Source organism: Mesoplodon densirostris, chromosome 10, assembly GCF_025265405.1.
Source record: "Mesoplodon densirostris isolate mMesDen1 chromosome 10, mMesDen1 primary haplotype, whole genome shotgun sequence".
NCBI lineage: Eukaryota > Metazoa > Chordata > Mammalia > Artiodactyla > Ziphiidae > Mesoplodon > Mesoplodon densirostris.
The window spans coordinates 34,455,874-34,471,072 of record NC_082670.1 but is presented as its reverse complement, the minus strand read 5'-3'; the positions used below and the strand labels follow the sequence as shown (position 1 = coordinate 34,471,072).

At 47.1% G+C, this 15,199-nt stretch overlaps 1 protein-coding gene across 1 annotated transcript in view; it reads right to left on the bottom strand.

The window, feature by feature from the left end:
- The window catches only part of LRFN2 (leucine rich repeat and fibronectin type III domain containing 2), a 36,374-nt gene extending 24,994 nt beyond the window's left edge, over positions 1-11,380 (bottom strand). The window contains exon 1 of the mRNA XM_060110633.1: positions 9,981-11,380. Coding sequence (XP_059966616.1) covers positions 9,981-11,380 — 1,400 coding nt within the window. The remainder of the gene's footprint in view (positions 1-9,980) is intronic.
- Between the last annotated feature and the right edge of the window lie 3,819 nt (positions 11,381-15,199).

Sequence of the window (15,199 nt, the reverse complement as noted above, 5' to 3'; positions counted from 1 at the left end):
AGCAGCTCTGCCCACTAGTACTGCCTATTCCCTAGGTACAACAGCCCAATGATGAACACACATCAGAGTCACCAGGAGAGCTTTAACAACAGGGATGCCTGGGCCCCACCCCAAGCTGACTCAAGATCCCCTGGAGAGAGGATGCAGCTCCTGGGAAACCTCAGGCTCCAGGTCAGAATGCCTGGGTTTCACACTTCACCCACCCACAGTTCTCCTGGAGCTGTTACAAGGCTGAAAGGAGCAGGCTGCTGCGAACATGTTTGGGGGAAATTCTAGTTGTCAGATGAGTGTTTGTGTTTGGTGTCATTCTGATGGCTGCCACCACCAGCATGATCCCCAAGTCCCAGACACTCCTCAAGCCTAACCCCTCCCTCTGTAAACCTTCTTTGGTAATTTCCTGGTGAGAAATAAGTAATATCCCCCCCCAAACCAACCAAATGTATATAAAATTAACAAGGGGCTGCTTCTCTGGTTCTCACTTACTAGAGAGGAAAAGCCACATTCCAAAAGAAAGGTAGACTGGATGCACAATTCTACTCCCTTTACTCCTGCTAATTATTTCTCCCTTCGAAGATGTCTTCAGACAGAACTTTTTGAGAATAAAGAGTGAATGACAAGTAGAGAATTTAGTCACTTCTGAACAGATGCCCTGAAGGTTTTTGAATCTGAGTGGAGTCATCTTCTTGTGCAGAGCAGGAGGGGAGGATGATAAAGTGGTGATATGATTTGAGATGCTCTTGGAAGGCACCCCTGAAAAATTTCTCTCCTATGCACAAACTTGCTGTGGGTTTTGAAATTCCACCATTAGAGATTCACTCCTTTGGGTCCTTCAGAGTTTCCAATTGAACTGTGAAGATTTCTGAAAGGGGTGACACCTTACCCTTTGATCTCTTAAAACTCTATCAGATTGTTTTCCCAGTTTAAAGTTCTCTTAGAGTAAGGTTTTGAAGAATGGAGCCACAAGAAGAAGCCTGGAGAACAGGGACAAAAAGAGGGGGCTAAGAAAGGAAAGTGGACAGGCTCCTAATAACAATAAGTAATGACATGTATCCTGTACTTCACAGTTGACTATGAAAGATGCACTTTCAAATAGGTGATCTCATTCAGTTCATGCCACTGTCTATATAACTTATGCAGAAAGGAATCTCTGTTCCCATTTTACAGACAAGAAAACAGAGACTGACAGTGATGCAGTGTTTTGCCCAGGATCCCAAGACTAGTAAATGGTAGAGTTAGGGTGCAAACTCAGGTTCTAGAAGTGCTAGCTGCCTCTTTGTCTTCTGTATATTACTGGCAGTGTATTGTGCCTAGTTTTAGAAAACTACATTTCCCAGCCTCCCTTGCAGACATGTGTGGCCAAAAGAGATATAAGCAGAAGTTATTGAGTAGAGCTTCAGAGAATCTCTTCCCCTTTGCCCTCTGGCCCTTCAGCTTTTTATCTTTCCTGCTGTATAGAAAGGAGATGTGAAAGCTAGAGTGCCGGCAGCCATTTTGCACCATGAGGGAACCTTAAGGACAGAAACTGTGTGCTGAGGATGGCAGATCAGAGAGGTAGGAGCTGGGCCCTTGGTGGCCATACTTCTCAGAAACCCAGGCTAAACTCTCTTCCACTGGACTTCTCTTACACAAGAGACATAAACCCTTATGAACTTAAATCTCATTAGGTTAAGTTTTCTATTCATCCTAATTGCCACGGCTAGGCCTTAGAAATGTGGGGAAAGCAACTAAAGCTGGAAGAGAAAATCTCAGCAGACTCCCAGTGGGTTACCCCATCCTTCCGAGAAAAAGAAGTTATAGTTGGTGCCCCCCAGCCCAAGTCTCCAGCCTTAAGGAAAACTCCTTGAGATATCTGTGAGATGTGCCCCACAGCATGGTACCTGGCATTGGATGTAGGACACCACATTTCTAGTCTTTGCTTTGTGGAACCTTGGGAAATCCGCTCAATTCATTAAAGACTTAGTTTCACCATCTATAAAATGGGTATAATATTTGTCCTGTCCATCTCCACTTGTGGATGTCAGATTTCAATTGTCAAGCAATGTAAAAGAAATTTAGAAAAATGTAAAACCCAAGGCAGGCCGATCTGGCTCTGACCAGGGAGTTGATGGGGATCTTTCTACCCCACCCACCCCAATTTCCTCCTTTATACCTTTTTTTCCTCTGCCTGTCGGGGTTCAATCCATTGTTTCAGGAGAAGCTGAGATGTCAAAGAAGCAGCTGAGTCAAGGAAACTTCCCCCTGCATAGGTGTCAGATTTTGCATATGGCATGACCCTTCCTTTAGGGAGCACCTGTCCCTAGCAGTTTCTCCCCATATCCACAAGATCCCAGGTTCATCAGTAAATTTCCCTCCACCCCAAGGTGGAGAGGGCTACATTTTCATGGGGTAGGGGGGACAAACTGAGGTGTTGATTCATAAGATCCTGATGGGGTAGAAACTGGCTGAATCTGCCATTTTATTCTTTCCCCAGATGGGAAACAGAGCAACAGTGAAAAAACAATGCCCCAACCCCAGCCCTGCAAAACTATGTGGGGTGGTTCAGTCTCCCCCAGGGTGGGGAGTATGTCTGACAATCATGGAAGAATATGGCATGGAAAGGGGGGTCTGAAGATAATTAGGGGTCGGGGCATGGAATGGTCACTATCTTCTACCACCTTCAGGTCTCTTGCCTCATAACCCCTCACTTTTTCTACACGGAGATGATGACAGCAGAATAAGCTGCACAAAGACAAGGTTGCATCCCGGCTAATTCCACACTGTGCTATAGAAGTATGCTGGCTGTTCCCCTGGCCCTCCTGGGGACTGTTCCAACATCATGCCTGGAGGCAAGTGTTTGTGAATGTCATTTGGGCTGCTAATGACATGCAGGGCACTTAACTTACCACGTCACACGGGGGATGAAGCAGAGCTGGGATGGGCTTCTGCTTTCTCATGCGCAAGGGGAGGCCCCCTTCTTTCTGACTCCCCTCTCGCCATCCTTCCTCTTCCCTTCAATGACTCCTCCCCAACCCCCTGACACTGCCCCCATTAATGCCAGCCACATCCTGAAAGGGCAAGCCCTGGGGAAGACAGATGGGGGAGCTGGCCCTCCCCAGTCCCACGGGAAAACAGGCCAGGCCTCACTTGCGGACTGTACGTGTCCAGCATGACCCAGGGCTGCTGGCAGGGCTCAGCCGTATGTACTCAGGGAAGGCAAATGGCTTGGGAAGTCAGCAAAAACCATTAGATAATTAGGGAGCTAATTATCTGATTAAAAAAAATAAAAGCAAGACACTATTTCATAGGCAAATTCAAATCCTAAGTTATCCATGGCTTGGAACGAACCATGCCTCTGCTCCCCCTTCCTGGTATATAGAATAGAACCTGATGCTTCAGACGCAGCTCACAGCCCCCAGGGCTTCTGTAGGCCCATGGTGTGGGTCAATGGTGACCTGTCAATGATGTGTCCAATCTGGCTGGACAACTGAGTCTCCTCCAAGGTCCCTGCCTGTGGCCTCAGGCCCCAGGGCTTAAACCCCTGTGAGACAGGGCACCCTAACCCTGAGAGGCAAGATGCCATGTGGCCCCAACTGGCAAAAGCAGGTGGATTTAGCAAGTGTGGTAACCATATTGTCTTGATCGTGGAATAATAAGAAAACAGAGCCATAGACCATCAGGGTGGGCTCACTTAAGTTAAGTGTTACAGTTAGGCTGACCATTCGGCATCCCTGGCATGGAGTTAGCCGGGTTCTGCTTGAACCGTTCTGGTATGGGCAGCTCACTACCTTATGGCAGCCCTTGTTTATTCTGCTGTTGGGCAGCTCTGATGTTCATTTCCATTCTGTTCAGTTCACCAGGTGTTGACTCAATAGCTGTTGTGGGCCAGGACTTACTAGGAGCTGGGGATACAGAGATGAGTAGGTATGAATAGCACATGCTAGAGAGGAAGAAAGACACAAGCCAAATCATTTTGCAGCCAGATGGAGAGCAATGAGAGAGGTAGATACGGACGCTGCTACTGGAATTTTTTTATTGTAATGGGTCCGTGCCTGCTTTCGTGTGTGTGTGTGTGTGTGTGTGTGTGTGTTCCTCTCTCCTACTCATACATTCTTTGAATAAATTAAGGGATATATGACTCCTTTCCCAAATCCTGTCATCTCCAAGGTAACCTCTGCCTATCTCACAAGATTCTAGAATCCCATTCTCATCAATAGATCTCTGGATATATTGCCATTGGTAAAGAAAATTCCTTGAGACTCTGTCATCCTGCATTAAACGTGTTACAGCTCCACTCCGACCAGCTTGAATGATTCAGTGATTAAAATCGTAACCTCCCATGACCTGAGCACTTCACCTCTGTTAATACAACCCAAAATTACAGGAGTCTTGGCAGCTCCATCACTTTGCGGCTATGATGTCCTTGAGATCAGCTAGAACTCTGAGCCGATGCCACACAAAATTCCAGTCAAGCCAGATGTGCCTCACCTTGAACTCATGCAGTTGAGTTTTTGAACCGAAAGAGAATACATATTTTCTGTGTCATTATCCATGTCAATAAGAAAACATACTGAGCAGTACAGAATGGGGGCAGGTATGGGCACAAGGCAGAGGCTTTCTCCCATGCTCACATCAATTTGTTAAGCAACCTGATTACTTGACCAGTTACAAGTCCACTTCACCAGTTCACACATCTCCATTTTGGCCCAAACACAGGGTGAGATTTTTGTCAAGTGTCCTTTACAATTGTGATGCGCTCTGTTTACGGCAGTGAGTCACAGCTATGGAAACTCCTAGGATGTTTTCCAATAGCATCTATCACCCCAGAGGTTCTGGCCCACTTCCCCCTTGGAGGTGCACAGGGGTGGGGGTCTCGTGGAGAATCCTGTGTCAGGAGGGATGTCACTGAGGAGGGCTGCCCTCGTGAATGACAAGGAGGCAGATTAAAAGAACTACTGGGTCACAAACTAGTGAATATAACAAAAAAGAAACAGGCTCACAGATATAGAGAACAAACTAGTGGTTACCAGTGGGTGGGAGGGGCAAGAGTGGGGTAGGAGATTAAGAAGCACAAACCATTATGCTTAAAACAAATAAGCTACAATGATATATTGTACAACACAGGGAATATAGCCAGTGTTTTGTAGAAACTATAAATGGAATATAACCTTTAAAAATTGTGAATCACTATGTTGTACACCTGTAAATTATGTAATATTGTACATCAACTATACTTCAATTACAAAAAAAAGAAAGAAATACTGGGGCATAGTGTCCCCTGAAGACAGCTGAATACTTAGGCAGGATTTGTCCCCTGGGAACCCATGCTGGGCCCTGGCAATCAGCATTCTTTGCAAAGGGCTTATAGACATCTGTTGAGCAATTCTGCCAAGCCTAGCATCCTATGCTTTATGGGGTCTAGTCTTCAAAAGGAGACTATCCACCCTTTTCCCATCTTGGGCACTTCTCTTTCTGTCCATGCTGTCTCAGGCCCACCCCCATGGGCTTGGGAAACTCAGCTAGTGTCCTCTAGTCCTGGGATGTGACCCTTGGGGTACGTGTGATGTGTCTCTGTTGGTCTTGGTTTCCTCCTTGAGCATTGGTCTTGCCCTTCCCATGTTGCCTGGATTCCGGTTCTGTCTCTGCTACTTTCCATGTAACACCTTGGGCAAGTTTCTTATATGGGAAGTGGAATAACAATAGTTCTCCCCTCCTGGGGTTTTGAGGAAGCTCAATGAGTTAGTACACATAGAGCCCTCAGAATAGTGCCCGCTTCAAGTAAGCTCTCAGCACAGGTGTGTACCATTATCACTGGCCCTGTTCTTGTCGGGGAAGGTGGAGGCCAATTGGAAACTGTGCAGCTTTCCCTGTGGCTCTTGTCTAGTCTTCCTGCAGCCTCCCTCCCAACCAGCACATTTGTCCTTCCTGCTATGAACATGGATTAAAAGCCCTGCCCTCTGTACAGTGTGTGTTCCTCTTTGGATAGAAGCCTTTCTGCCCCTCTTTTGTACACATCCCTCTTGAAGGCCAAGCGTGTCACAGAGCTACAGTGCAGCCCACTGGTGTCTCTTCTTTCTTATGGGGACAGTTTGCTTTCTAAAAATCCACTGTATCCTTCTTGGAGTCTCCCATCTGTCCTAACAGCCAGCTTCACTGTTAGGGTGAGGGCAGCACAGCCATGGTGGCTAAGTCTAGGCACTGAAACCAGAGGCCTGTGTTCAGATCAGTCCTGCCTCTCTCTGGCTGCACAACCTTGGGAGAGTTTTAATTCTTTTGGTCTTTTATATTTCTTGGTATGTCCAGGAGATTTAAATGAGATATTTACTTCTTGGAAAGCTACATTGAAACCCACAGTAAGCTGGCAAGAATGTTGTCTGGTGATTGCTGTTACTATTATCTGGCTACAGACTCACGCGGTCCTTTTTCTCTAAATTTTGGAAATCCAGCTTCTAACCATACTCCTCCCGTTGCTCGCCCAGGATGGCAGACAAGATAAGGGTCTCAACTCTCACCATTACTGTTAGTACCACCGTCACTATTGCTAATAACAATAATAATAATAATTCGTATTCCTTGAACGCTTACTATTACGTGCCTGCACTGTTTGGAGAGCTTTCCACGCTGCTTCTCTTCTAATCTTCAAGACCACAATAAAGGGAAATCTGCATTGTTATCTGCATTTTTTCCCTAAGATTTCTGATGTTTCCATTTACTTCATTTTATTGCACGTTGCTTTATTGCACTTTGCAAATAATGTTTTTTACAAATTGAAGATTTGGGGCAACGCTGCATTGAGGAATTCTATAGGGGATATTTTTCTAACAGCATTTGCTCACTTCATACCTCTGTGTCACATTTTGGTAATTCTCGCAAAATTTCAAACATTTTCATTATTATTATATTTGTTATGGTGTCTGTGATCAGTGATCTCTGACATTACTACTAGGACCCACTGAAGGCTCAGATGATGGTTAGCATATTTTAGCAATAAAGTATTTTTTAATTAAAGTTTGTACTTTTTTTTAGACATAATGCTGTTATACGCAATAGACTACACTATAGTGTAAGCATAACTTTTATATACACTGGGAAACCAAAAAAATTCATGCGGCTCGCTTAATGGCAATATTCACTTTATTGCCGTGGTCTGGAACCCAACCCAAAATATCTCTGAGGTGTGCCTATATTTCTATCTATAAAGCTAGTGTCTCCAGGATCTCAACCACCAAATAAAAGCACTTTGAATTCAGCTTTGAGTATTCAGAAGTATGCCTCCGACCCCTCCCGTGGCCCTCGGAGGGTTTCTGAGACCCCCAGGGAGGGGTGCCATCTTGGCAACTTTGGCTTGCTGCCACCTTGATGTCTGTATCTCCCCCTCACAAATTGCATGTCCCTTCATCCTGCGCTTTTGCAAGCCTCAGAGCTGGTAGCTTTTTGCCTTTACACTTTATGTCAAAGTCAAAACCATATAATAAATTCACAAGTGAAGAAATATACTTATTTTCAAAAGGTCAACCTCACAAGGTATCAAAGAAATGCAAATTAAAGCAAGGTCCATTTTTCACCTATGAGATTGGCAAAAATGAAAGTAATTATATAGTCTATAATTGGCAAGGGTGCGGTCACATGGGCACTGTCACCTTCCACTGGTGAGAGGATAAATAAATGTTTATATGCAATGTATAAAGGTTATAATTTACCCGTGAAACCAGTGATTCAACACTTAAGAAAATATGCTAAGGAAATCACTGAAGTTGCACAAATGTATTTATGTACAAAGATACATGCATTGCTGCATTACTTTTTTGTCTTTGCTGCACTACTTTTAATATTGAAAAATGGAAACAACCTAAATGTCCAACAATAGAAGACCGATTAAATAAATTACGGTATAGCCAAATGAAAAGTACTTTAATACCATGAGATCTAAGCAAGCTACAATGTTGAGTGGAAAGAATTAAGAAACAAAAGGACACACTAGATTGTTCATAAGTATTGTTTTGAACTGAAATAAAATTTAGAGGCCAAATGCTCCTGGTTAATTTTGAGTGGTGGGATTACAGGTCATTTTTTTCTCTCTCTTTATCATTTTGTCTATGTTCCAAATTTTCTACAAAGACTATTACTTTTATAAGTAGGAAAAATATGTATGCAGATTGTTTAATTTCATATATATATGAATACATAACATATATTGTTTAATTTCATATATATATATATATATATATATATGACATGCATATACTTCAGTTAAGTTCTAATGCTGTTTTCTCTACATCCTGAGAATGAAGCTGCTCTCCAGACAAGCCACACATATGACGCCAGGTAAGGGAAGTTCCTTGGCTCCTGCAGCTTCCATGGTGCACCCACCCTCCATCTCATGGACTCCATTTGGTGAATAAATGCCTTCCTTTCCCCACACCTTCCCATCCAGAGACCGATTCATCAACTGAGAAAGTCAGAGCTGGAAGAAACCTCATTGACAGATCAAGGCTCTTGACCTCTCTTGTACCATGGATGCTTCAGCTGTCTGGCGAAGTATATGGGATCCCCTCTCAGAATAATCATTTTAAATGCATACAATAAAACACAGGATTTCAAAAGAAACCATGCATTCCTTGAGCTGTAAGATTCTAGGCCATGCCTGTCATGTTTAACACAAGCTGAGGCTGGCCAAGAAGGAAACACACCTGTGGTCAGCCCCCGACCCTTTGGCCTGGAACATCATCTGTGGGCGCCTCCCTCCCTCCAAAAAACGTAGGCAACTCTGTTGCAGCTTATCAGTCTTTTTTTTTTTTTTTTTTTTTTTTTTTTTGCGGTATGCGGGCCTCTCACTGTTGTGGCCTCTCCCGTTGCGGAGCACAGGCTCCGGACGCGCAGGCTCAGTGGCCATGGCTCACGGGCCCAGCTGCTCCGCGGCACATGGGATCCTCCCAGACCGGGGCACGAACCCATATCCCCTGCATCGGCAGGCGGACTCTCAACCACTGCGCCACCAGGGAGGCCCCCAGCTTTTCAGTCTTAATCTCCCTTTCTATCAGCCTAGGAAATGGCCCTTGGATTATCACAGAAGGAGACGAACATCAATGTCTCCATTTCCAGATGACGAGACTGACGCCCAGAGTGGTCAGGACAGGTGGGCAGGATGACCCCACCTCTAATATTCAGTAGGCTCACATGACCTGCTCTGGTTAATCAGAGCTCATCCAGGGCTTCTGCAGGACCAACTGGGACATGGATGCTCTTCTCCTTCTAGGGCTGCCCAGAGGAAAGAGGTTGTCTGAGGGTGAAGCCAAACCAGAAGAAAAATGAAACTTAGGGAAGCTAAGAAACTGAGAATGCAGGATGTTTGTGAGGCCTTTGATCTACCCTGAGGCAGGTAGGTCCCTGAGTTTTCAATTACATGAGCCAACACATTACCTCTCCCTTTTTCTTTTTTTCAGCCAGTTTGAGTTGAGATTACCTGCTGACCAAGTCAGGTGCAGATTATCCCCATTGTACGGATGAGGACAACTGAGGCAGGGCAAGAGAATTAAATGACTAGCAAGTGGCAGAGTGATGATCTGAATTTTACACCTCCTGACCTTAACCGTGACTGCCTACAAGTCCAGGTGAAGGTCAGATTCATCCCTCCTTGAAGGAGTCAGATTCTTTGGCCAAGAGTTCTGCTCATTGTTATCGTGTGCCCTCCATCTGAGGCTCAAAACAGAAAGTTCTGAGGCTCACAGCCACGAGACCACCTACCACAGTCACGGCCCTGGGAGGTAGGGTCCTCCGACATACACATCTCTTCGGGCTGCCCGTGTGGGGTCCCCTCTTCTTAAACTTGTAGGTAATGTTCATTCTACTTCCTCTCACCTGCACACATGGCGCAGTTTGTCCCCAGAATCCCACAGACACCTCTGGGGAGGTGGAGCATAGGTGGGAACAGCTCAAAACCCTCCCCATCATTTCCTCCTGGCCCAGCCAGACACCTCCCCGTGTTGCCGCAGTCCCGGGCTCACCTGTAAATCAGTACCTCATCGTCGGAGCAGTTGTACTGCAGCTGGTACATCTTCACCCGGGGGGCGGACTTGCTGACCGACCACTTGACCAGGGCTGAGGTGGTGGTCACATCGGACACCAGCACAGCCCGTTCCGGCGGGCTTTTGGGAGGCTCCCCGGCCCCACTACCTCCACCTCCCCGGCTGGTCTTGCTGGAGCCAGTGATGTCCGAGAGGCGGGACTTGGGGGACGCCGTGCGGCTGGTGCTGTTGCTGAGGTGTGGCAGCTGGACAATGGAGACCTCCACTGCGGCCGTGGCCTCCCCGGCGGCGTTGGCAGCGATGCAGGTGAAGGCGCCGCTGTCCTGAGACGTGGTGACGAGGATGTCCAGGGTGCCGTTGTCATACACGGCAGTCCTGGAGGAGTTCGCCACCAGGCGGTCATCGGGGGCCACCCAGTGGATGAGGGGGCTGGGGTCCCCAATGGCCTTGCACTTGAGTGTGGCCGCCTGGCCCTCCAGGACCAGCAGCTTGTGCGTGTGCTGGGTGATGAGAGGCGGTTCGCACACAAACTCCTCTTCGCGCACGTGCCAGAAGTAGCGGCCCTTGAGGCCCCCCGGGGAGCCACAAGTCTCCTGGTCATCGTCCCGCTCGAGCCTCCGCAGCCAGAGAAGCTCGCAGTTACAGTGCAGTGGGTTTCCCCCAAAACTAAAGGACAGGGGTGGAGCGAAGGGTGTGGCCGTCAGGGCAGAGGCCTGGGAGTGGGCGAAGATGGGGTCCGGGGGCAGCTTCTGCAGCCGGTTGGAGGTGAGGTCCAGGCGGGCCAGTTTCTGCAGGTCAGAGAAGGTGCCCTCGGTGATGTGGTCCAGCAGGTTGTGGTCCAGGCTCAGCTGGTGCAGGTTGACCATGCGCCTCACGGAGCCCCAGGGCAGGCCGTGGAGGTTGTTGTAGGAGAGGTCCAGATCCTCCAGCGTCAGCAGGAAGTCCTCGAAGGCCTCGTCTGCGATGCCTCCCAGCTGGTTGTTGTTCACGATGAGGTGCTGCAGGTTGACCAGGCCCCGCAGGGTGTCCTCCCCGAGGCTGGGCAGCCGGTTGCTGTCGAGGTGCAGGGAGCGCAGGCTCTCGAGGTCCAGGAAGGAGAAGGGCTGGATGTGGCTGATGGTGTTCCTGGACAATGTCAGGTCCACCAGCCCCGTCATGTTGGCGAAGTCCTGGCGGCCGATGTGGATGATAAAGTTGCCGCCCAGACGCAGCTCCACCGTCCGCCGGTCGATGTCAGGGGGTACGAAGAGCAGCCCCTTGGAGGGGCACAGGGTCCCCAGTGACTCAGACAGGTTCTGGCAGACACAGTACTTGGGGCAGGCGTCGACCACGGCAAACGCCATGACAAACGCCAGCAGGCCACCAAGCAGGGTCTCCATGGTCTGGTCACTCAGGCCGCGGCGCCTGGAAGGGAGGGACACAAGATCAGGATCAGGAGGCGACTTCCTAAAGCCCTGGCCCAGAGCTTCCTCCCTCACACCCATCCCCTGCCTTGGGGAGCAGTAGAGTAGCATCTGCTCACACGGGTGTAATCTCTTCAACCAGTCCCTCCAATACAATTCTACTTTTTCCTTTCTCCTTAGCTCTTATCACCTTGGAACAGACTATTTAATTACTTATTAATTATGTTTATGGAATATTTTCTATCTCCCTCACTAGAATATCAGTTCCACGAGGGCAGGTACTTTTGTCTATTTCGTTAATTGCTATAACCTGCACATCTAGCACAGTGCCTGGAACATAGTAGATGCTCAGTAAATATTTGTTGGATGGATGCATGGATGGATAATTCCATACCAGTGGTTCATTGAATAATCATTGGATTTTAAAAGTGTTTTATGGCTGTATTTTGAAGCGGTTTTGCCCTCTTAATTGGATTAGGCTCAGCATGAAATCAAATTGGACCAGCATTCCCTAAGAACAAGAACATGGACAAGGAGAGAGCTGTCCCTGGGAGATGCCAGGGTTAGTGGGGAACTGGCTTTGGGTAAGTTCTTCACCATGGAGAATCCACATAGTGGGTGAATCTCTGGGAGTTCAGGGAGGTGAAGAAGGGGGTGGGATGGGAAGCCAAGGCATGGACTTCTTCTGAGCACTTAGTATGTGCTGGGTCCCCTGCCCGGACCTTCATATACATCACCTCATCTGGGCTTCAGGAACACCCTTCACGGGGAAGGGCTTATCTGTGTATATAGATGAGGACTTGTCCATGGCCTAAGAACCTCCTTCAGGTCCTTAAGCAAAAGTCACCTTCTCACCAAGGCCCTACCCTCTGTGCACATCCCTCTTCCTTGCTCTGCGTTTTCTCCTTGGAATTGATCACTATCTAAGCTACTGTACGTTTCACCTACGTGTCTTGTTATTGTTTGTCTTCTGCACTGGCAAAAAAGTCCCAAACGGTTGGGGCTTGTTTTTATTCACCACTGAATAAAAGGCCTATAGCACTGCCTGTCGCATAGTAGGTGCTTTTGTGAGAATGACTATCCAGGGAAGGAAGGAACAGGGCTTTGGATCAGGTCTTTGAATCTCCAAATCTTACAGTTTCATCATTATTCCATGTGGCTCTATTTATGTAGTACTAAGAACATCAACTGAGTTGGACTTTTGGAAAATCATTGCACACTGGCTGTGTAGCATCACACAGACCAACAGCTCTCGATTTGCCTTCTAGGAGTGCTAATTAGGGTTCTGCAAGGAAGGCTCCTAAGGCCACTGAAATGGGAAGCACAGCCCACTCTTGCTCACCCTTGCAAAAGCTCTCTCTGCACTAGCAAGTTCGTAGAAGTGTTGAGAAATTCTGTGGCAGTAAAGAAATTTGAATTAATGTTTAATTCTGCATTGCTCCTTTTTTTAAGCGAAATACACTCCTATTTTTTTGCGTAACAACTATTAATGCCTTGAGGAAGTAGAGCTCTATTGCTCCCAGTTTAAGGAGCAGAGATGCAGACAAAACAACTAACTGATAAAAAAAAAGATACATCGTAAATTTAAAAACCTATTCCAATCAGATATGACTTTATTGTGAAGATTTGAGTTCCATCATTGTGTCTCTTTAAGGGTAAATTTCCCACCGTTTCAGGGTGAGATTTACTCTGTATTTAATCTGTAGTGAGTGTTATTCCTGAACAGCACTGTCCAATAGAAACATAATACGAGCCACGAATATAATTTTAAATTACATATTAAATTACATGGCCATATTAAAAAAGTGAAAAGAAACAAGTGAAATCAATTTGATCATGTATTTTACTTAACCCACTATATCCAAAATATTATTTCAACATGTAATCAATACAAACAATTATGAATGAAATGTTCAACATTCTTTTATTTGTACTAAGTCTTCAAAATCCAAGTGTATTTAACACTTAGAGCACATTTCAAGTGCTCAATAGCCTTATGTGACTATGAGTTTCCACAATGGACAGCACCGTTAGAGCAGGTGTTAGCCAACTGTAGCCCAAGGGCCAAATCCAGCCTGCCACCTATATTTGTAAATAAAGTTTTATTAGAACATGCCCATGCTCATGTTTGCATATGGTCTATGTCTTTTTTCACGCTACAATGGTGGAAGTAAGTAGTTGCAGCAGACAGAATATGGCCAGCAAACGCCTAAAATATTTGCTGTCTTGCCCTTTACAGAAAAATTTGCTCACCTCTGTTCCAGAGGATTTTCTTTTCTTTACATCTTCTTCATTATGGTCACCCTCATTAAAAACCTTTGTCAACGTGCCTATTTCCATGCAGCTCTGCTCTGAGCTCCCATGAGCAAAAGCCCACCCTTCCAGTCCCTGCTCTCGCCCATCTCCTCCTTGAGGGGTACCAGCCTGCCCTGACCCAGGTCCCACCAGGCACATCCATCCCCGAGGTGTCTACATGTGGAAGCTTTTGTGCCACCTTCTCCATGCCCAAATGCATGGCCTTCTAGGTCCATACTTAGCTGGGTCCTGATAAAGCAAACAGGAATCTTTTCCATCTGCCTTGACCCTCTTCTTATATTTAGCACAAGGACAAGTCTTTGCAAGAGCTGGTTCTGCCCATTTTTCCACTTTCTTTCTCACGACTCTTTCTTCCTTCGTTCTTCTTGCTTCGACTACACTCAACCTCTCTCACTTATAATTGCCAGGCTTGATCTTCCTCCGGGACTTCCTCCAAGCCCTGCTCTCTTCTCAGTTTCTCCCCCACCTCCACTCCTGCCTGACCAAGCTCCTAGTCCACCTCCAGGCTCAGCTTAAATGGCACCTGCTCCAGGAAGCCTCTCCAAAACCTAGATCAAAACAGACCTTCCTGCTATGGACCCCTTAGCACCCTATACTTGTCCTACGTATTGCTCACCACCCTTATACAATTCCTTAATCACTTACACATCTGTCTCCCTAGACTGGAAACTCCACAAGGCAGGGAATTTATCTACCCTGTCCACCCACCACTGTATCCCAACACCCAGTACCACACACGACTTGTAGTAAGTGCCCAATCAGTATCGAATGAGTGAATGAATAAAATATGGTGCTGAGCCAAGGGAGCTTCTGGCATTGTCACTGAGGTTCTGAGTTCTGTATCAGCTCTGTCCAGGGCTCACTTGGCTAATCAGCTGAGAAAACCATCTTCGTGGAGTGGCCTGGTCACGCAGAAGCTTCAGAAGTATCTTCTGCGAGCCATCCGTGTGCTTTCAAGCATATGGCTCATTGTGGTCATAGAGTCAGGGAGGTCAGAGGTCTCTGGTCCCTTCATCTACTCAAGGAGAGGTGAGTGGTATCTCCTACACCCACTGGGGACACAGGGATAGCCACACGCAAGGAGGTCCCTTGCTAGTTAAGCTGGAGGTGGCTGTGTGCACGCGTGCCTGTGTCTATGTGCATGTGTATGCTTATGGGGGGGTAGGGCTCTCAAAGCCTCTGGCCCCTTGAGAAGGGCATCCTCCTCATGAGCTCTTGTCAGTAAACACCGCAGTTTCCAAGGCTCAGCAGCACTTTCCAACATCTTCCCATCGCTGCACACACAGGAAATGGTAATAATCATTGTCAAGTGCATCTGAGTCCAGAGCCGAGGCTGTTGGTGGCCTGTGGGGGTATCTTCCACTGTCCCTCCAGATCCTCTTTCTCCTCCCTCTCTGACCCTGCCCTGTGTCCTGGAAGCCTGACCAGCCTGGGCGGCATCAGTGAGATATAGACTGACTGCCCTGTCCTACGGCATCC